Here is a 21,575-nt window from a genome sequence, read left to right as displayed (position 1 = left end):
CAGACTGGTTTCATGAAGAGAAGGTATCACATAATTTGTCGTAAACATTTTGGGAGAGAATACTGAGTATATATCAACATGTTGCCCCTCAGCCGCGCGCGGATATATCAGTGATAGAATAAGATTACGAATAGATAGATTCCCATTGAGTGAACTATAAAATCTGATGAAAAACAAGGAATTGATCATGGACCACCGGTATCTATGAACCACGTAGCTTTGGTACTACAGATACCTGGGTAGATATAGATATGTGCTTGTGGGTGTGTCCGGAGTACGGATGATAACATCGATAGAGTGGATAGAAAAAGAACTTACAAGATCTTCCTGTGAAGCTTCAATGATCCTTCTTCTTGTCGATGGATTCCTCTTCATTAACTTTCAACTATGATCTTTAAGTAATAGGAATTCCCAAAGTCGTCGTAGTCTAACTGAAGTTGTACTGGCTGCAAAGTGTAGGTTGTAGGATCACTCGGTTGTTTGACTGAAAGAAGAGAAATCCCAAAGTTTGATGTTCCAGGGCGCTGCTTATGATATGAACGAACCACACCACCAAATTCATCACTCTCGGCCGCGCTTCACTTTATTTCACTTCACTTCACACTTCACAACTTTACTCATTACTACAACCTCGACTCAACCTTATTTAATTACTTCTTCCACCACAAAAATTCGTAAGACGCCTATTCAAATAAATCGATTACTGTAACAAAAAGCTGAACGCTCCAAAATTTCTCTCAAATAAGCAAAAAATCATGGAAAGAAAGAGAAAATTACCTGCGAGGTCTTCTCGTGGAGGAGAGCCTGCGAACAAAAAACGAACTGCTACTCCTCCAGATCGATCAATTTCAGCAACTCCACAACCACCCATTGAAGAAACTCTTCCAAAGAGCATTGTTGCCGGTATGCCTTTGCCTACTGTCGATGAGCCTCAATCCGACAATCTTTCTTCTAAAGATTTTCAAACAATTTCCGAAAGGTAAGTTTTCTACTTGATGCCCAGTTTATTGAAGCTGGTACCAACATTTTTACAGCGGAGTTCTTGCGGAATCACTACAAAGATCACGACAGAAATGGGTCAGCGAAGGTATATTTGAGAAGTATTGGACGAAACCGACAAAGAAGAAGGGTGTTCCTGCAGAACCTCTGAACAATCCGGGAAAGGATACGATGACGAAGCTTGGAACATGCCAAATCACCATCGAACCTCATGTATTCGATGCTACTATGTATGCTATTAAGGAACCAAAGTCTGCCTTTCAATCTACTCAGCAACAACAAATGTATCGCCCAATCATTCAATATGGCCCTCCGAATGGAGTTATGCCACCTCTTGCTCCCACACAAGCACCAAGTCCGGTACAACAAAAACCAATCCAGACAACACCACCAACAGTACAAACTATGCCTCCAAACCACCCTGCGCCGACCGCCCCAATGATTATGAATCCTCTTCCTCCTGCGCAAGCACCGCCGATGAGTAGCGCTCCAATGAATGGACAACCCCCTGCACAGGGTCCAAACAACCCGAATACCAATTTATCTCAACCGATTAGCATAGCCCAGCCAGCCCAGCCAAACAAGAGTACAGATCCTGTTATTCAAATGTTAGCAGAGAGAGCTGCGACCGATCAGCAGTTGAAGGGCTTAATGAGAATCGTGGCAAATGGTGAAGCAACATCTTCTGAACTGAGACAGTTTCAAAATCACATTGATGAGTTGAATGCGATATCAAAGGCACGCCAAAAGTCTGCTGCTCAATCCGCCGCCCAACCACCCATGAATGCCAACTCGCAACCACCACCACCGCCGCCGTCTACAACTCAACTTGATGGACCACCAAATGCACCAGTCGCTAAACCTGTTCCACCACCGGCACCTGCTCCTATTAGCGCACCACCTCAGCAACCTCAGGCTCTTCGATCGAAAGGTCCTGTAGCTCCACCTAAGCCAGATATTTCTGGTGTTGTGTTCGAGTTCAATGGAGGTAACGGTGATCGCTACCTTTTCCCGAAATACAGCATCCTTGACTATCTTCCCGGTGGCCAAGTCATAGCCTCATTCCTCATTGTCCGTAAAGGTAGTAGCAGCGATTCCACTTCGTACGACCCGGAGCTCGATTATTACCAGCCAGTTACCATTCGTCTCTATACCCACCAAGGCAAACAACTCGACTCGTTACAAAAGGTCGTTGCTTCCCCGGACGAAGTCCGTAGATATATGGAGGATATCATGGATAACACAACAAGAGCCGAATATGTTCTATTGGCCATGCGTCTGCCTAAGGACACTGAACCCGAGAAGGAAGGTACACCTACAAATTCTTCAGATCAGCCAGAATCGGACGCCAACAACTCTAATTTACCACTCTGGCAAACTACAAATGGACCACCACCGCCACCAGTAGCAAAGCTACCAAGAAAAATTCTCACGGAAGAGGAAAAATATCAATCTTTCATTAAATCAGTCAGTTCTACTTGAATGTGTCTTTAGAATAGGCAAGAGATTTTCATTTGTTTGTATTACTATAATGGGAGGGCGCAATAATACGGGATGAAACGGAAACATGGATGGATTAGGACACTGGAAAACGGTGGGGAAAGATGGAGATACTCAAAAGACATTTTTACAAAATGATGGGAGGCAAACAGGGGGCTGGATGGGATGGCGTATCAAGGCATAGGAAAGCCCATTCACTTATATCTTGGGTAAAAGATATCTTTTCATTCACGGTCTAACTTATATTGATTTAATGCACTGAGGTATGATATTTGAAGGTTGAGGAAATCATTATGAATAGCTGGTGTTAAATGTATTCTAGGTTGAAAGATGATGGGCAGGTGACCAAATTAGGCGACTAAATTAGGGGAGATAATACAACTATGCGGGCTGTGAAGCCCTTCTGTTACCATGGGAGTTCGATGTATGATTGTCTCCACTCTCCTTCGCTTACCCCGATATGTTAAAAAATTATATGTTTAAGATGTATCATTATATCCTCGCTTCCCTTATTTATTTCTCTCCTTTGCTTTCTTCACGTCAATCAAACCCTGATTATCCACATCCACTCACGCCTCAATACCTCCCATCTTGCAAGCGCAAAAGCTAAACCGGACAAGAAAAGGACGAACCCGAAAAAGGAAATGAACAGGGAAGAAGCCACTCGGGAGAGTATAATGGAAGCGAGGGGGACACTCAGGAAACATCTATTTTGAGGGTGTTAACTTCTCGTGAATTTAGATGGGAGAGATATCGAAGCGATAGCAAGTTACGAAAGGGAGGGGAAGGGGAAAACATACGCAATGGCGACTCCAACCTGGCTGGCGCCCCACCACCTCGCATACACGTGCGACGGACACAGCGCGGCTATACAAAGAGGGGCTGCGCTCATGACGGCGCCGGAACCGAGGCCGGAGAGAGATGCGTAGAGGTAGAAGAGGATGAGGGATGTGGAGGAGGCGCTAGTGGGGAGAAGAGAAGTAGGAAGGAAGAAAGCGAAGTTTGCGAGGAGCGAAATGAAGATTAGACAGAGGAGGACGGTATTGTAGGGGCCGAGGTGGTCGGAGAGCGGGCCGGAGAGGAGACGTCCGAGGATGGAGCCGCTGGGTCTTGGGGTCAGTTGTGGGTATTTTTCACTTTTGCGGGAATGGAATGTGGAGGTGATTAGGGGAAGTGAAGACGTGAGACTAACGCGTTTACAATCGCGACAACGTTGAAAGAAACGGAGGTTGAAAATCCCTGTTGCAATGCGTATGTGGGGAGGAGACCTATGGCCCCTACGAGTACGAATTCGAAGACTTGAACAAGGCATTGTTAGTATAGGAAAAAGACATTAGGGCAGATGCAAATGAAGGTGAGCACTTACGCGCGATACCTGCCATACACCAGAGAAACCTTCTATCGCGTAATAGACTCCAATCTCCCTCAACCTTTTTCTCGTGCCAGAACTTCCACCACGGAGCTTGATTTCTAGTATTGGTCGAAGCCGTACTGACATCACAATCATTATCCTGCCCCCGGTGTCCGTACTCATTCCGAATCCTCCTTTCTCGCAACCCCCCACAAGGCAAGAAAGCCAAAAATCCCACTGCAACCAGCACTCCCACACTCCCAGCCACGATTCTCATAGCATCGCCCCAGTCTAAGCTTTCCAGAACAGCTTGAAATACAAACGTAAAGATGATTCCACCGGTCGGATTCCCCACTAACGCAATGCCTGTCGCTAGTCCTCTGTAGCCTGTTCCTTCAAAGGTGTTTAACATCGCGTTCGCTACCGTGCAGAGGAGCGCCATGCCTATGGCACTCAGAACCCCATATACCAGGAGAAAGTGAAAGAGAGAAGAGCATATAGAGAGGAGGAGCAGGGAGAGAATGTATATGAGAGAGCCTGGGATTAGCAGAGGAAGAGGGCCGTAAGTATCGTATATGGGGCCAAGAGGGAAGAACAGGAGTAATGTGAAGAGAATATTGAGAGCGGGAATGAGGGAGAGAATCGGGAGTGGGGTATTGGGCAGGAGGTGTACAGATAGGTGTGAAAGGAGGATGCCGGTGCTGTTGTAGAAACCCCATGTTGAAAGGGTGAGGGTGAAAGAAGAGATGATTGTTAAGATAGGGTTGAATGAGGGATAGTGAGCTCTACATGAGAGTGTTGGCGATACAACAGTGATACCTTTTTCCGGGTCATTCGTACTTGTTAATGGAGGTTCTGGAGATTTGATGGGTGGATCGATAGCTTCGACAGCGATAATTGGAAAAGATCTGGAGGGTTTCGATACTGCCATTTTCCCAATTCTCCACATTGAATATCTCTCTGAGCTTTTGATGAAATGTCCCAGAATTCAAACGACTCTTAAAGGTAATTCTGTGAACAAAGTACCACGCGCTAGGATTGTAGCATTTCAATCAACAAAACAGAAATAACAGTCACAGGCTGAACACACAATATACAAGTATGCACAATCACAATAAGCCGCGACAACCGCCATCTGCATTCATAATATGCAGTACAACATCGCATACATGTACACTTCATCTGCTGCGCTTGCTTTACTTACTTTTTGCATACCTGCTCTCTTGTATGCACATGAGGAGGCAAAAAGAGTCAAGGGGCAGCATGAAATAGGACAATATCTCCGGGGAGAAAGTGCTTTATGCAAGCACGACATGTGTGCATAGTACGTATGTAAGAAATGCGGTCCAGGAACCAACGCATGCGCCTAGCCTTGCCGGTATGGCATCTGGGCGCCTACCAGGAACGAGAGAAATATGGAGAAGGCGGCCGTTTGCATGCACCACATTGAACGGAACAACGCGCCGTAAAATTACGGGTTATTTGTTGAGAACGACAATTCGGAAAGAAACTCGATTGTACGGAGTGAAGTTGTTGACTGTTTTTGATACCGAGTTTGCGCTGCCCGAGTGTAGAAATTTTGACAATTCAAAACCACGGCAATTTTGTTCAAAACTTGACAGGGCCGAGCTTGAGGTTGCGATTGATGGTTGGATGAAGCCTGCATCAAGATAGTATACAATAAAGTTTTAATAAAGTCAATACTCGTTCTCTAGACCGCTCTTTGCCACCTCTTTCCTTTTGGCAGTTAACAGAAAGTAGGGCGTTGTCCGCACCTTGTGAGGATCAAACGATTGGTTATAAAGTACAGCTTTCTGATATTCGAACTTTGTTTGTATGTAAAACGTGACATTCTTGAAACTTGTGGTGGACATCACCTCAATGTAAAATACCACCCAATGGTCCAAATGAGTATGCATCACCCTAACAAATCCGCGCTATGGAGACTCTCAAATGTCAAACCGAATCCTTCAATCACGTACTTGGACCCAAATTTAAGCAATATCTTACGTTTACTCTCCAAAGAAATTTCGAGGATCGAGAGCCTTTACATCCACACCTTCGAGCTCATCTCTCATCACCATTCCAGCAAGAATCTTTCCAGTTCCTTGGGAATTTTGCACTCCCCACTCATCATGTCCAGTCGCTATCCATAGTCCTGTTACACCTGGAACACCCCCCACGATTGGGCCTACCGCTTCTCCCTCTGCATGTTTTTGAATTTGGGGCCTGAAGCATGCTTGGCCCAGCACGAATTCACCATTTTCAATTTCTGGGGAAATTGTCGACGCAGCGTATCTTATGCTCGCAATCATATTTGGGTCCACTAGGACTTTGTTTGTACTTTCTGGTAGTGGTGGATAATCGCTAGGGCCACAAATATAAACAATCTCTTCGGGATCAAATGGCGGGCCGGGACGAGGGTAAATTTCTATGTTGTCTATGATGGTTTCCTTGTCATTCCATTGCATGGAGTGATTCTCCTTATACTCTGGGGATTCTTTCGAGATTGGCGGGTCAAAAATTGGGAATAAAACGTAAGGACTTAATGATTTTGAAGGTTTCATCAAGATACTATGGCTCCTAACGCCATATACTGGAATACGAGGAAGCAATTTAGATGACCAGGGACCAGCTGCAATGATTGTATCAGTTGCATGAATTTGCCTCTGAGTTCCATGTTCACTATACTCGACGGAATGGACTGCTTCTCTGTTCGAAGAATAATTAATCGATGTAGCGGGTGCTATGATGACCTTCACACCTTTAGCCTGTGCGAGGTTCAAGAGATAGTTGGTGAGGGACTTTGGATGAACTTGAGCAGTATCGTCTGGTTTGCCAATCTCGGAGAATTCTTTGATGCCAGACCTATTAATCCACTTCAATGTTCCAAAGCGATCGATACTTTCATTCGCCGAAGTATTGTTTCGAGTATCAAAGGCCATATCAGCACAGTGAACACGACGATAACCCCAACATAAACTTCCCTTATACATTTCAGCGAGCTCCATGTGCAATTTGAAACTAAGGGGGGCGAGACAAGAGGGTGTTGCCCATGATGCTAATAAGCCTGGTTGGATTTAGAACATAGTTCAGAATATGATCCAAGTTCCCGGGGACCATTGCACTTTCGTGCGTGGAGTTCAAATCCTGTACCACTAACCTCCAGCTTTCCCAGAAGATCCCCCGGCTATTTCTGTAGCTTCTAGAATTGTAATGATATGAATCGATGGATCATACAGCCGGTGTTGAGTTAGCCAGTAAGCTGTAGAAACACCAATGATACCACCACCTAATTCATATTAGGAAGAGACCTGAGAAAGACCAGCTGAAAGTACCTATAATAACAATATTTTTGGCATCTTGTCCAATGTCACCCATCTTGATAATCTGAAAGAATGGTCGTGAAAGGATTCCAAGTTCTTGCCAAGACAACGAATAAGTTTTCAGGGGATGTGTCTTTTGGAAGTCAGAAGTTGATGGGGGATCTTGTATAACATAATATATCTTATATCTTATCTAACAAGTTTCAATGAATGGTACCAAGATCCTCGAATGGATCAATCTCCATACAATCAATACTCGTCGTATCATTCCAAGCCAAACATAGCAGGTGATTTGAAGGCATTCCCTGTACTTGCAGAATGAGGTTCAACGTATGATTCGACAATGAATCAAATTTGAAACTCTCTGCTACTGCCCGCATCGAATTTCCATGGATTGGGTGGTACAATTGAGTAATACCTTCCTTTTTAAACAGAAGCTGCGTCTTATTACAAGTGAAGGGTTCTGTCAAGTAAAAACCCAAGGCGGTCAAATCAATGGCAGAATTGTCGTGACTTTAGGTTGGTGTAGGGTACCCTACGAGCCTACCGCCCTACCTACCTCAGCCTACCCTACCTCACTACTCATGCGCGATGAACGAAGCAAATTGCACACTAATTAAGCAAAACCTTATATTCAATGTTTTAATCCAAATTTGATAATCAAATGCGTTCAATGTTCCAATTCGAATCCAACAATTGAATCCTTTTCATGTTCCAAGTTAGATTAGAGATTCGAATACGTTTGATGTTCCAAGTCACTTGAGATATTCAAATACATCTCTGACCAAACCATTCTGGTGTGGTTTACGTTGTCCACATGGAGCCTACCGTCACTGTTTTGCTCTTTACACCTCCTCACTATAGCTTTAGTTATGTCAATATCGAGACAGAAGCATATTGAAGTTAAAGTTACTGTAGCACCACATGCAGACTGACAAGAGACTGCTATTGACAGTACCCTGGGCTACCCCTAAAGAAAGGGCAATTTCCATGCATCTCCAGTCCAACAATTCGAAAGTTCGAGATTGCTATGAGTTCGCGAGGAAAGAAAGGCAGTCGATGATGTCAAATTTGGTGCTGTGTCAATCTTAGTGATCTTAATTCGTTCGGCGCAATAGTATTGCGCATGAATATCTCGTCCTTTGAGATGCTACCCAAAAGCGACAGTATCTGAACGGCCAGGTCTCACGTTTTCGTAGGAAACATTTAGTCTCAAACGAAAAAGGCGGCGCCACATTCTCAACTTTTTAAGACACTCTAAACTTGCCAAGAGAACGTTGAGATTTTGGTGTGTTCACATATGGTCGATCTAAATCGCATTATATATCTCATTTCGTTTTCAGCACTTAGGTCACCTGCATTTCCTACCATCGTCGACGCAAACACTTTTGAATAGATTTCTTTATTTGATTTTCTTTATTTTTTGTTCAATATCTCCTCGCAACAAATTCCCCGTGGGATCTCGAGCACTTTCTTCTAAGCACATATACCTTCAAACACAATGGCAGAGAAAATTATACAACTAGAGCCGACGATGGAACAACAACCACTTGCTATTCCGCAAGACCAACAGCCTCAGGAGCAACAGCCGCCACAATCGAGCTATTCTAGCCCTGACGTCGTTGAGCAGTCAGAATGGTCAAATAGTGTCTGGAATTGCTTCTCTCCAAGCTCACTTTGTACTTAACCCCCAATCCCGCACTTTTGACTGTTCCAACCAAACTAATGCTCTCGAATCTCCAGGTCTCAAAGCGTTCTTCTGTCCATGTTTTGTTTATGGCAAGACTCAACATCGGATGAACAAAGATCCCAATCTCACGGGGTATTCACGATTTAATAATGACGTATGTCGTTATATGACAAATGGTTAGTTTCATACAAGCTGACTTCTGATAGTGTTTTTATATGGGCGGGGGCTCAATGGTGCGGTCTAGGAGCCATATTCACCATTCTTCAACGTCGCCAGATTCGAACAGAATATGGGATTGGAAAAGCAGGAGAGGGAGGGATTAAGGACATAGCTTTGAGTTGGTGTTGTCATTGTTGTGTTCTGATGCAACAGGAGAAGGAAGTCATTATGAGAAACCAGGGTAGTGATGTTTTTTCACAGGGTTATCAGAGGACGGAACCAATGGCGATGGCACAAACCGATTGATGATAGAGGGGCTCTGGCAGGACGGCAAAATTGGGATACCAAATCATTCAAATGAAATCATGCATTGAAAACACTTATAATCTAACACCTTATAATAATATCAATTTCAATCTCAATCCAAAAAATGAATGATATGGTGCACATACATATGGATAGATCTAACTCTTGTAAGCATATTTGTTAACCTTTGACTCAAAATAATGATTGTCTAATTTGACATCGACTGTTGAAAAAGTACCTATTTTCGATGGCCCATATTTTTCGTCCTGCTGGAGACTGGCAGTCGAAGTTTGGATGGTGAAAAGGGTGACTCGGTCGGATTGTGAAACTTGAAATAGAAACACATATTAAGGAGCACGATGATACCCATCCGATTCTGTTACTGCTTCTCTCAATATCGAGTGTAAATTTGATAATTCGCAATCACTAGCACGCTTCTCTTCTTGGTATCAATTCCCATCCCAGACTACAATCCCAAACGCCCTAACATCAATCCACACCCATCCCCTCCCTAGCAATGCTTCCAACCTCCTCACTCAAACTCCCCTCTTCCTCTTACCTTTCCCAGCCTCCACCTCTTTACCTTCTACCCATCCCCTATCCTCTCAATCCTCTTACTCAAAATAACATAATCACTCTCCAACACCTTCCCCCCCTTCAACCTCTTCGGCTCCGGACTATACTCATCCTTCTCATATCCAAGCTTCCTATAGAAATTCAACGCCGCTTCATTAGCCGTGTAACATGTTAACATTGTTTTTTCGACACCGGGAATGGCGCGCGCAATGTTGGTAAGGAGGGACATTAGATGGGTGCCTAGGCCTGTGCTGTGAGGGTGTTAGTATCTTACTGAATAGGAACATGATAGAGAGGATGTAAGTATCAGAAAGAGTGAGCCGAACCCGCGTAGTTCGTCCATTAGATGTATCTCATAAAGATAAAGCACTTTGATGCCATCCTCAAACGTAGGCATAAAACTCATGAATCCCTTGATCTCCCCTTCGCCTTCGCCTTCTCCTTCTCCTTCCTCTCCACATTCTTCCACAACTATCTCCTCTTCTTCACCGCCTCCGAATTTCCATGATCCTCTCTCCCTCTCCATTTCCCACCCTCATCCTCATCCTCATCATCCTCCCACCCTCCCTCTCCCTCTCCCCCACAAATCCCAGCACCCGCCTCCCTCACAACCAAATACCTCAAATCCCACAACTCCATTTCCTTCCTCTTCCTCCTCCCATTCCACCCCCCTCTACTCTCCCTATAAATGCTTCCCGGACGTCTTCTCAACCAACTCCAACAAGCCGTTAATCTTCCCGACGTAGCGTACTAGGTTTATACAAACCTAGTTTATAAGATTTCATCATCGCTTCATCTTCAGATTAGGTGACGTATTATAAAGAGCATATGAAGATCTACCAGCTGTCAAAAATATAAAACTTAATAGGCGAAATAATAAAGAAAGGAGAAGATATACCGAGGAGGCATGTAATCACGTTCAAAATCCTCGAGAGGTTTCGCGCACGCGATTGTGATGGAATTCGGGGTAGACATTTTTGCTCTTTTTAAACATCCGTAAATTGAAAACTTTGATATAATGTCTATGATCAAGAATCAAAACCCCATTGCAACAGAATTTCTTCAAGTGATAAACTCGTTTCTTATTTCGAGTTCACCATTCAACAAACGCGTCTAGAAGTTCTAGACAATCTGCCCCGCAACGCGAAATCCCGCCCCGCCCCACCATCCACCCATCCATCTTCATCTAATGATCGAGGTCATCCTTTCCTTCCACAAATTTATATCTCAACCCCTCCATTCCCTCCAATTCCTCACCATATACCCAAACCCTAGTATATCAACACAAAATGCGCACTCCCCCATTACGAACCTATATTCGTCTCAGCAACATCACGCGCACAATTCGTTCCCATTCATCCGCCAAACCCCGGCGGCCATCGAGTAAACTCGGTCCTACCGTGTCACTGGATCATGTATGTCCTATTCTCTACACAGCCATATGAAAAAGAGGAGAGTTTAATAAAGAGATAGTTTCTCCAGAGATCCAAGGCTCTTTCACTCTATAGACGGATTCTCCGGGATTGTCGACGGATTCCCGATGCGGGGTCTAGGGACGAGACGAGGAGGTTTGTGAGGGATGATTTTGAGAGGAATAGGGGAGTGACGGATCTGGTGGGTTTAGTTTCTTCTTGTTTGGTTGGGAGAGGCGTTGAGTCAGTCTCGGGATTGGGAAAATTGAAAGAGTGCGGTTCGATGTGAAGTGGCAATGAAAGCTAACAAATGCATGGGGGTGCAGAGCCAAATCAAGTATTTAATTGGTACAGGTAAAACGCAGTGGGAAGGGATGGAGAGGTATATTACTGGCATATGATGTATTATCTGGATTGTAGGAAAGTAATTTATGGTGGGTAAAAGGTTGTATATATACATGCATTGGTATGGAGTAGCTATGGAGTACGGGGCACTGGAAAATAATCATCGAGGTTTTTAGATGGCGTGGGCAAACTTCTATTGTGGGCGTAAAGAGCATATAAATCCTCACAAGGCCCTGTATATTCATTTGCCTGGCTTGTGGATTTTATCTGTTTGTATTCTTTTCTGATCATGTATGTGCGGAGGTGATTCTTTGCACTACCAACATATCACTATTTCCCCCAACGCCATACCCAGTGTCTAGTGCGTACTCTTTATACAGAGTGATACACATATCGTACATCTCACTCCTCATGGCTCTTTCGTCAGAAGCTCAAATCCTTATGGTTGTGCGCAACCCGCAATCTCGCAACGTATTCGATTGAAGTTTCTCGTTCTCTGCTCTCCAACCTGGTATTTCGCATCCCGTATGGATTCAATCATCTATTTTCCTTGCCTCTGCTTGTGCTTAGGATTCAAGGAACAAATGATATAAACATGTCCTTTCCCTGATTTTCCACCCTTTCTTCTGACGCTCTGTAGTGTTACCATGTTAGCATTCACACATCTGGTCCCTCACAGTCGCAAATCTTGAAGAACATCCCCCAAGAAATTTCTTCGCTGTCGTATTGAATTCCAGTACTCCCAATCCCCGCACGAATCCCAAGCCCCTTCTCCCAGAAATAAACACAAAACATACCTTACACCCCTCACACAACTTCTTCACCGAACTCCTAACCTTCATGCCCCTGACTTGGTCTGCCCCCTTTCCACTCGCGCCCAAACTCGCACTCTCCTTCACCCTCTCCATCAAAGCCAATGTTGGTCTCTTCGCCATCTGCATCGAAGCAAAACATCTTGCGCCAGCCAATTGTGTACTTTTAACTCGTGCAAAAGCCGGGAAAACCATGCGCGCTGTGCGAAGAAACATTGTCGAGGGTTTCATCTTGTTGATTCTGGGGTGGATTTGATATATCGAGAGGTATCCGCTGAACAAATTGCTCGTTATTGCGTTCTTGGAGTGGAGTGGACTGATATCGCAATGGAGGGACTGAGGATTTTGGAATGATGCTAGTGCACGGCCGTTTTCCATTGACATTACTCCCGGTGAGCCCACTCTCTTCTAGAGGTAAGAATCGATCGAGTTGAACCGAAAAGCATGTTTACAAATAATTTCTTAAAGCAATTTCAAACACAAACATATTAAAGTCAAACTTCTTGAACATTCGAAAATATGACACTGGTAATTATTAAAAATCAGTATTTGAACATAACGTTCCGAGTCTCGGCGAGCAAAATTATAAAGTCGTCTGTTCTGTCATTCGACTAATGTACACCAGACGACAACCACAAAAATTTCCCAAACCACTCCACCAAAACCCCATAAGCCCTCTCATATTCCCTCCTCTTCACCTCATCCTCCAAATCCGCCCTCGCACTCAAAAATCCATGTACCTGATCCTTAAACGTCTCAACATATTTCTCCACCTTCAACTCTTTCTCATAAGCATCCATATCTTTCCTTTCCTCCTCCGACGCTAACACCGCGTGAGGAATCGCAATCTTCCCCGCGTCTTCTACATCCATCATACCGGGATGCAGCTGAGCTGATACCTTCCATGGACTATTTGCACCGGATGTGATGGCGATGACTTTCCCGCCCCAGCAGTACTATATCATCAAGTCAGTTCTTGATTGTATCAGGAAAATACTGAGATGACAACAAAAGAAGAAACATACCCCCACAGCACCCCAACTTTTCTCTCCATATTTCTCTTCAATATTCCTCAAGATACTCGGGATTCTCTCAATTGCGATATTTGGTTTCCTCGGAGCAAACCAATCCATGAGTGATTTCATTTGTTCATCAGTCACAGGCGGATACCTAAAACCCCCATTAACATTTCTATTCCCACAATGGCAAACGCCAAAGCCCACTCACCACTCAATCTTCGCTGGTTCTCCTTCGAAGAAATCCGGCATGAAGACTTGATATTCCTCCCCCGATCCTTGAGCCAGGATATCTGCTCCTTGAATGGTTTGTGGATAGTATCCAAAGATATCGTAGATGACCAGTATGGCTTTCTTCGCAGATGGCGGCCCAGAAACATCTTGGGGATTATCAGTAGCTGTAGTGTATTCCTATTGGATCGGAGCGATACTCACAAGTTTTCAGACCGCCAATAGTTTCGTAGGTACCTTTAGGAGTATATCCTTTTGAAACGACCGGTGGGATGTTGCAGCATGCGGCGCTGTGGCCGTCGATCGATTGCATGGTTATTTAACGAATGGGAATGGAAGAAGCTAGATTGCATTTTTTGGAAAATGCCATCTACAGCCTTATATTTATAAGTTACTCGCGATTGAAATCACGGGACAGCTCGTACGTACAACATTGTTGAGGTGGAGTTCATGCTGACATGAAGATATCGACGTGTGAAGGACAAAGGTGAGGTGGAACCACGAAACCATTCCCTTTTTCCAGACGAATTGTGATTACAGTTCACGTTGCTGTCGAGGAAATACAATGGCGAAAAACCAAAGAAGAAAGAAGATCGAGACGGAAGATAGCAAGATGATACTCAACAGAGCGATCGGAAGATGGACATAATAAGTATCTAATCAATGATAGATATTACAAAGATCAATATATCTCTCGACAACGAGCTACATAGCTTCAAATACAGAGATATCGAATATAAATCATCCTCCCCTTTTCTCACGCTACTCCAACAACATACCTACTATAAACAAAGTCCAGCTTTCGCATCAACACAATCTAAACAAGGGTATCACCAATCTTAACTGGAATAACAATACTTTGTGAAACAAGCTGTACAAGCGCTTGGAAGGGTCTGTCCAGTCTTCTCCATAAACGCACAACCTAAACAAGTAGGCCATTCGGCATCATTGCCCTGAGTTGCAACTTCCACACCATTTGCAATGATTCCCGAGGAAGTGGCTGCTGGATAGATCAATTGGGCAGTCGAGACATTACTAGCAAATGTGTATGGTGCATTTGGGAGGTAGACGATTGTTATTTTGCTTGTATCGCCGCATCCAAAAAATGTAGCTCGCTTATTGTAGCCCTCGGCGACAAAAGTCTCGACGGAAGGAATGACTGGCATGCGCGTGAGACCGGCTGACAGAGATTGTACATACGTGGTAAGAATTTCGGATCCGTTGGGCCAGTTGGTTGCATCGTCTGCACTGTTATCATTCACGATAATAGCAGATATGTTTCTGTCCGGCTGCAGGAATGGGAATATGGGGTTATTTTGCAAGGCTTCTCCACCATCGACCAAGCTTAATGTGTCCTGGGCTGGAACATTGTTTGCAGAGTTAACCACGCCCGTGGATGAGTCGTATTCGTAGAAGGGATTTTTATAGATAGCATATAAATCTTCGGTGGTTACCTCGTGCACGCCGTCAAGGAATGCAGAGATACCTTCAAATGCATTTGAAGAACCATTGACGGGTGCTGGAACGCTGAGGCACGCCTCGTTGAACAGACTGCTTGAGGTTCCTAGGATATAGCCCAAGTTATCGTAATTCGTGGTACATTTCCCAGTTGGCACACCATTTTTCAGAGTAGTGCCAAGATATTCAGTTGGCGTGAAAGCAGACACGTCGGCATCCCAGGAACCAAATTCATATGGAGAGAACTCATACATTGTAGCATTAGGACCGGGCTCGCATTGGCCTAGCCATGTCTTCACTCCCCTACTGGTAATGATTGGAAATGGCACTGCATGTGAAGTAAAATTGGAAAGTGTGGCGACCGATGAGAAAGTGGTTGATTCACCATCATTTGCGAGCAATTGATAGCTCAAAAGTCTCCCCCATGGATCAGTGAGAGTAGTGTGGAAGCCTGCTGCGTCTTTTTCAAGAAGTTCTCCAACGATTTTGGCGTACGCTACGACGAATAGCAATCCATCAGGGTCGAAGAGTGATTCTTGAAACGCCGTTTCCCAGAGATTATCTCGCAACCACGAGACTGTTGGATAGTTGTTTCCGGCAAGAGATGAAAGGAACCATGATCCACCCGAAAGACCTGCTTGGTATGTGATAGCTTGGTAGAGACCGCTAGTAGAAACATCACTGTCCCGTGCATCAAGACCTTGAACTACACCGGCGCTCTTTTGGAATAGTTAGTATTGGACCTGCTTGAAAAAGATGGCCTAGGAGATATTTCGACGACGCATGGAACGCCGCAGTTCTAAAGAATGTCTTTTCATGAAAATTACTGACCGACAGGAGAGATCGGTAGCCCCCACCACTGTGGGTAAGCGCGATCTGAATAATGTTAGTTACCGAAGAAATGAGCCTGAGACAGATATACATACCGTTGGCAAATCATCGGTACCAAATCCCGAGTTTGTTTTCTCCAGCCACTATACATAGAATCAGTCAAAGTTTAATTTCGAGCCAAGAGAAAGAAATAGGGACTCGTAATCTCCTCTCGCCTAAAACATGGCAAGTGGAACCAGGTCTAGGCTTAGATAAATCAAAAAGATAATGATATTCCTTACCGTTTTCAAAGCGACATCCGCAATAGCTTTTCTCGATACTCTGTAGGATTCCTCATTGTCTGAAAGACCATTTGCAGGTCTGACAAGTGATACCCCTGAAGGGCATGTCACAGAGGTGGGCGCGTAAGAAGCGCTAACTACGCTACTCCCCGTCAAGAATCCAAGTAGCGAGGATATTGACCAAACCATTGTTGCTTTGAGATCCCAAATCCAAAGTTGGTTTTGAAAAAGTAACTTGAGATATTGGAACTCAGAAAGGTGAACTCGGAGTGCAATAAAGAACGAAGAGGAGAAAAGAAAAGCCGCCTTGAATCACCGAATCCAAATAGGATATGATGTGAATAGCAATCAGCAATCGATCGACTGCACGAAGATTGGCTGATATTCAGAAGGGAGGCGTGCTTATTTGTACCTGAACGATCGACCTAGCTTCTGATGATAGATAGACATACTCTATATATGGCCCGGTTTAATAAAGTTGAGGGAAGGGAGGGTTTAGTGCAACATCTGGTCTGTTCATGAGTGGATGTACAAAAATCCAAATTTGGGTCTTCCAGACGGTCACTAGAATACCTTTCAGGTCCATAAGTCTCGGTGTAGATAGGATCGGCGGCAGGCTGGTGGATTAGAGAGCAAACGCCCCAATAAATCGAGGTTACCATCACACATTTTTGACGCAGTGACATTTGGACTATATGAATGGTCAATTTCGAATTGACCAGGGGCAATCACGACGTTGTGCGAACGTGGACTTTGTAGCCAGTAAGGAATCACACGTGTGTGAAAGTGCTCTAGCAAAAGCGAAAAGCTCGTGAGTCCGGAGGACTTTTGCGCGTAAGGTGACCTGGGTACGAATTCAAAATCCCAATTAGGAAGCTCAACATACTTCCCTATACTTTTTGGGATACATATCCGATGGTTGAAGAAAATTGATGTGGATGGATTCCAAAGTAGGCTGGCTGCTTGATGTCGGCACTGTAACAACCTGGAAGTTAGAGGACAACCGCAACCGATCAGACGGATTCTAATTCGACGCGAGTAACGCGACAGTACAGTTCCGTACGGATCGATTACTCCACGGCTAGCTCCATCGCTTGAATGATTCAAACGTAACGGATGTGGTGCAGTCCGATCATTTTGAGTTTACATGTGAAGTAGGACTAGGTAGCTAGAGTATGACTAGAGAAGCCTTCAAGAGTCAAATAAAATTCTAGAAAGTCCCTCGGCATTTATGTTGTAATCGTGCATATTGTCATTTGTAACATGTGCGTCTAAGTACCTACTAGGCCCAGGTGCCTGAGCTCGAGCTGAGTATGTACTACTCCGTATACGAAGTACTTTTGCCGAGAAAATAATCAAAGTTGCGAGCCACTTTGCTGCGTGATCTCGTGATTACGTACAGGGGAGGCCACAAGATTGAGTCGGGGTACGGGGATGCCGGCATCTGTTCAGCTGGGTCTTGAAAGTCTCCGAAGAAATACCAAAGATCATAAATACAGCATTACAGCCAGCCAGAACTTGGCATCTGTGTTCCCTCACAGAAGTGTCTGTGTACTCGTGAAACTATGGAAAGAAATAGAAATTCACTCATTACGATACTCGTCGCTTGCTGTGTAACCATCTCCTTCAATATTCCCTCGGTCCATTGGTGGAAACAATGGTAAGCTAAAGAGGACGACAATTGGTATACACTGTACGAAAACTGTAGTATCCCCCCATTTATGAAAGTGGTATTGGCCCCTGGTTTGATGTAACTTTTCTTCTTTTTGAGGATGTTAAATCCGAAAACTTGGCCAGCTTGCAAAGTCGCAGTGCAGAGAAATGTGCCTTCAATCTGGCTCTTGCAGAAATGGGCCTGACATATCAGCATGCATAGATTTTTTGATACTAGGTAGTAGCATATTCCAATCAGGCTGAACCTTGTTTATGAACGAGATCACGAGATCAAATAACTTTTGGATGGTAGTGCACAATTTTTTCATTTTAGATTAATAGAATTGCTGTCACATGTGTTCTATGTTACAAGGGCCATTTGGGCCGAATATTTTCCGTGCTGTCTCCTGTGATTTCTAGACATGACAAAAGAAATGAAAACCCTAAACTGCAGTCGCCTCGTTCCCTTCACTAGCAGGTTTAGCAGCTCCGCCATCAGATTTCTCAATGCTTTGCTCCTTGCTCTCATCAGCTTGCACGTCATGTTGTGCCATTGGCTTTTCCTGGACACCCGGCTCTGCTTGGCCGACAGTTTGAGGGTCAGAACCTTCAACGTCTGGGTGAGGTGGTGCGACTCCAACTGCGTCATCCTCAGGTGGGTTGATCTCATTGCCTTGAGCATCCACCATGCGAGTTCTGGTTTCATATCTGGTCTTGAAGCTGACTTTTCCTTCGAGAGACTTTACCGCCTCGGGATCAAGGATATTGCCGTCTTGATCTCTATATTCAACCTTCTCCTCGCGGGAAACAATGCTATGACTAGCGACAGGGGCAGCTGGCGGTGGAGAGACCAAGCCCTCTGGTTTCCCTTCTGGTGCTCCTGAGACGTTCTCTTGTTCTACAAGAGGTTTCTGCTCGCCAGCCCCAGCCTGTGCTGGGATTTCAGCAGCATTGGTTGGGATCAATGGCGAGTCTGTCTTGTGGACGTCGACATTCGCATTGATTGATTGAGTTGCATAATCAGAGTACTAAAAGGATTAGCGCATGTTCTCAATGTCACAAACTAGAAATAGTCGTGAATAAAATGAAATTAAACTTACATCATTCAAGAAAGTATTGCAGTCCCAGTCCCACTTTTCGAAAAGTTTGACTTGTTTGCAGGCTGATTGTGTCCATGGATTGCCGTATGCCAATGGAGAGTAGAGAGCAAAAACAACAATGCTAAGGGTTAGGAAGATAACCGCGCCAATCCTTCCAATGAAAGGACGTTCACGCAAACCAATACCAGGAACACGGGCAGTGATAAAGTCAAAAGTCTGACACAACGCGATGATGGCGAAATATAGTGCGGGGAAGTAGTGGTGAAGGAAAAGTTGACGCTGCATCAGGTAGAATGGGAAATAATGGAAAGCCCACCCAAGAACAGATGTTCCAATTTCGTAGTCGAATCGCTTGAAAACTGGGTTATCGTAATCTCTGAACCCTCTTTGCCAACGGAGAATGGCAAGTCCTTTAAAGGCTACGAACAAAACAACAGCCAATGTCGAGCTCCACCAAATTACAGGGTTACCAATGAGGTAAATTTGACGATTGTCTTTGCCCCAGAAATTAATACCACGTCTGAGAATAGGCCAAGAATCAGGACGAGAGTCCCAAGCATGGGATTCAACCAAACCAGCATTTGTGCGCCACATGACTTTGTTGAGCTCCCAGAATTTGCCAAAGAAACCCGGATTCCTGTAGTTGACTTTCTCCGCGTCTGCTCCGAGTTGAGGATGTTCATTCTGCTCAACATACCAAACACTGTTGGGTAGAGTTCCACCCTTAGCGCATGTGACTTCTTGCTGCTCTGACGCCCACTCAGGAAGCTTGACTTTGTGTGAGAACAAAACACAGCCAGTCATAATATGAACAAGTCTAAACTTGGTCTGAATTGTTCGTAAGCGAGTCTTAGCCAATTCCCCGTCGGACATTTTCTTGATGATCTCGACACGGAAGAAATCGTTAGCATCGCCTTCGAATCCTTCGTAGCCATAAGCGGACACCTCGTTTTGCCAATCTGCCTCGGTAACTGGCGGTCGTACATCATGAGAATGGAGGCGACGATGTGTAGGTTGATGGTATAGCTTGATGACATCACCGTCTTGAATGAGCTTTGGTTCAGGTAAAGCATCCCAAGCCAATGATCCGTTAATTGGTTGTCCATTGATATCAAGTGGTTGAGTCTGGTTCTCCAAGAGCCAGATATTGTTCTCGTCTTTGTGAGGGTACAATGTGATTTGCTGTTGCTTGCTACCAGTTGGATACATAAGATTGTGAGAGTGTAGATATCCTCCTTGAGTGTTGTGATGCCTGATGCTAACTCGACTTCCAAAAGCAACATCTACGGGAACATCTTGCATGGACTTCGAGTTAAGAGTTGCTTGAAACTCGGAACTCATGAATCCATCACCGTCTCCTGGGTTAACCAGACATAAGAAGTGGATACCGAACATGGCCATATAAAATGTAAGGGGAATGATAATAAGACAAAAGATTCGTGCTACAAAGTGCTTGGCGAAAATGCGCTGTACTTGTCAATATTTGACAAATTCGTTAGAATGAAGGGCTCTTACCGGTGTGACAGTTTTTGCATCTCCAAGCAAAACCCACAGTTGCAATACAGTAAGACTACCGACCCAAGCAATTGTGAAAAGTCCAACCCATTTGACACTGGCGGTGGCTCCCAAACCAAAACCCGTCATAACCAACCAAAACCACCAGCTCAGTCCAAATGCTTTCGTAGGTCCTTGTTCATGTTGATTTGTGAAAGATGTGAATGCAAGCGCTGTCATGGCTGTCATGATCATGAGAGGAGAGTCGAGGAGAATTAGACGTGCTTGAGTAAGTAATCCGTTTTCTGAAGATGTTAGTCTAGCTCTTGAAAGCAAGATGCTTCAGAATTTGACTCACCAAATATAATGAATCCAGCTCCCATAGCAGATGTCATGGTTCTGCAACCTGCGGCCTTGAGAGTTAAGAACATGGTAGGAACCAAGAGGATCCCGCAGATAGCTGGTAATAATCGCATAGCAACATATGGTACACCTGGTTCGACATAATCCTTTCCGATATCTTTGAAGTCAAATTCCCCATCAAATCCAGCCAAATATCCCGCAAGTGTAATCAATAGTTTAGCCAAAGGAGGATGTACGTCCATGAAGAATTTACCCTTTATGTATTTCGAGGCGAAACCACCAAAGCTATAATAATAAGTGTAAGTGCTTGTTCTAGGGTCAAAAACCAATTGCAGCATGACAACTTACTGGACTTCATCGAACACCACACTGCTTGGTTGGTAGATGCGGAAAAGTCTGACGACAGCACCCAATAGTGTCAGGAGGGTCATGACCTGAAAGTCGGAGCCAGGGAGGAGGAAGACATCTTGATCTTTAACCCCTTCAGAGGTATAATCAGTCGATCTCTTGGTAACAGGTTGCCTTGAAGGGCTCCTCGAGCCCTTTGCGACATCTGCGTGCACGGATTTTCCAGTACGTGCCATAGTGCACTTCAGATGGAAATCAAGAAGCTCTATAAATCCAAGGAGCTTCTAAAAGCCCAAATTCCCAAAGAATTAAACCAGCAAGCTC

At 44.6% G+C, this 21,575-nt stretch overlaps 10 protein-coding genes across 10 annotated transcripts; 3 read left to right on the top strand and 7 right to left on the bottom strand.

Moving 5' to 3' along the window:
- Window positions 1–576: 576 nt before the first annotated feature.
- On the top strand, window positions 577–2,902 carry EAF02_000039 (uncharacterized protein). The gene is made up of 3 exons (XM_038896087.1): window positions 577–979; window positions 1,035–2,762; window positions 2,822–2,902. The coding sequence occupies exons 1-2, from the start codon at window positions 756–758 to the stop codon at window positions 2,479–2,481; spliced, it is 1,671 nt and encodes a 556-aa protein (XP_038762946.1). The 5' UTR covers window positions 577–755; the 3' UTR covers window positions 2,482–2,762; window positions 2,822–2,902.
- Window positions 2,903–3,043: 141 nt separating this feature from the next.
- EAF02_000038 (uncharacterized protein) lies at window positions 3,044–4,781 on the bottom strand (the record flags this gene model as incomplete). Its single annotated transcript, XM_038896086.1, has 4 exons — window positions 3,044–3,206; window positions 3,300–3,602; window positions 3,692–3,797; window positions 3,866–4,781. The coding sequence occupies 4 exons, from the start codon at window positions 4,779–4,781 to the stop codon at window positions 3,044–3,046; spliced, it is 1,488 nt and encodes a 495-aa protein (XP_038762945.1).
- A 1,081-nt stretch (window positions 4,782–5,862) lies between these two features.
- On the bottom strand, window positions 5,863–7,231 carry EAF02_000037 (uncharacterized protein; the record flags this gene model as incomplete). Its single annotated transcript, XM_038896085.1, has 3 exons — window positions 5,863–6,920; window positions 7,014–7,142; window positions 7,189–7,231. The coding sequence occupies 3 exons, from the start codon at window positions 7,229–7,231 to the stop codon at window positions 5,863–5,865; spliced, it is 1,230 nt and encodes a 409-aa protein (XP_038762944.1).
- A 588-nt stretch (window positions 7,232–7,819) lies between these two features.
- EAF02_000036 (uncharacterized protein) lies at window positions 7,820–9,403 on the top strand. The gene is made up of 3 exons (XM_038896084.1): window positions 7,820–8,855; window positions 8,920–8,998; window positions 9,073–9,403. The coding sequence occupies exons 1-3, from the start codon at window positions 8,678–8,680 to the stop codon at window positions 9,329–9,331; spliced, it is 516 nt and encodes a 171-aa protein (XP_038762943.1). The 5' UTR covers window positions 7,820–8,677; the 3' UTR covers window positions 9,332–9,403.
- A 514-nt stretch (window positions 9,404–9,917) lies between these two features.
- On the bottom strand, window positions 9,918–10,433 carry EAF02_000035 (uncharacterized protein; the record flags this gene model as incomplete). Its single annotated transcript, XM_038896083.1, has 2 exons — window positions 9,918–10,158; window positions 10,234–10,433. The coding sequence occupies 2 exons, from the start codon at window positions 10,431–10,433 to the stop codon at window positions 9,918–9,920; spliced, it is 441 nt and encodes a 146-aa protein (XP_038762942.1).
- A 763-nt stretch (window positions 10,434–11,196) lies between these two features.
- On the top strand, window positions 11,197–11,608 carry EAF02_000034 (uncharacterized protein; the record flags this gene model as incomplete). The annotated part of the gene is made up of 2 exons (XM_038896082.1): window positions 11,197–11,322; window positions 11,381–11,608. 2 exons carry the CDS (start codon window positions 11,197–11,199, stop codon window positions 11,606–11,608), a joined length of 354 nt encoding a protein of 117 aa, XP_038762941.1.
- A 597-nt stretch (window positions 11,609–12,205) lies between these two features.
- EAF02_000033 (uncharacterized protein) lies at window positions 12,206–12,707 on the bottom strand (the record flags this gene model as incomplete). Its single annotated transcript, XM_038896081.1, has 2 exons — window positions 12,206–12,298; window positions 12,462–12,707. 2 exons carry the CDS (start codon window positions 12,705–12,707, stop codon window positions 12,206–12,208), a joined length of 339 nt encoding a protein of 112 aa, XP_038762940.1.
- Window positions 12,708–13,087: 380 nt separating this feature from the next.
- EAF02_000032 (uncharacterized protein) lies at window positions 13,088–14,036 on the bottom strand (the record flags this gene model as incomplete). Its single annotated transcript, XM_038896080.1, has 4 exons — window positions 13,088–13,432; window positions 13,502–13,646; window positions 13,704–13,872; window positions 13,928–14,036. 4 exons carry the CDS (start codon window positions 14,034–14,036, stop codon window positions 13,088–13,090), a joined length of 768 nt encoding a protein of 255 aa, XP_038762939.1.
- Window positions 14,037–14,562: 526 nt separating this feature from the next.
- EAF02_000031 (uncharacterized protein) lies at window positions 14,563–16,482 on the bottom strand (the record flags this gene model as incomplete). The annotated part of the gene is made up of 4 exons (XM_038896079.1): window positions 14,563–15,900; window positions 16,013–16,057; window positions 16,108–16,155; window positions 16,294–16,482. 4 exons carry the CDS (start codon window positions 16,480–16,482, stop codon window positions 14,563–14,565), a joined length of 1,620 nt encoding a protein of 539 aa, XP_038762938.1.
- A 1,907-nt stretch (window positions 16,483–18,389) lies between these two features.
- On the bottom strand, window positions 18,390–21,487 carry EAF02_000030 (uncharacterized protein; the record flags this gene model as incomplete). Its single annotated transcript, XM_038896078.1, has 5 exons — window positions 18,390–18,974; window positions 19,047–20,513; window positions 20,562–20,845; window positions 20,899–21,188; window positions 21,252–21,487. The coding sequence occupies 5 exons, from the start codon at window positions 21,485–21,487 to the stop codon at window positions 18,390–18,392; spliced, it is 2,862 nt and encodes a 953-aa protein (XP_038762937.1).
- Window positions 21,488–21,575: the final 88 nt, after the last annotated feature.

The sequence above is a fragment of the Botrytis sinoallii genome (assembly GCF_014898435.1).
Source record: "Botrytis sinoallii strain Bc 23 chromosome Unknown BSIN_001, whole genome shotgun sequence".
NCBI classification, from domain to species: Eukaryota; Fungi; Ascomycota; class Leotiomycetes; order Helotiales; family Sclerotiniaceae; genus Botrytis; species Botrytis sinoallii.
Note: the sequence above shows the minus strand (reverse complement) of the source record. Positions and strands in the feature narration are given on the sequence as shown.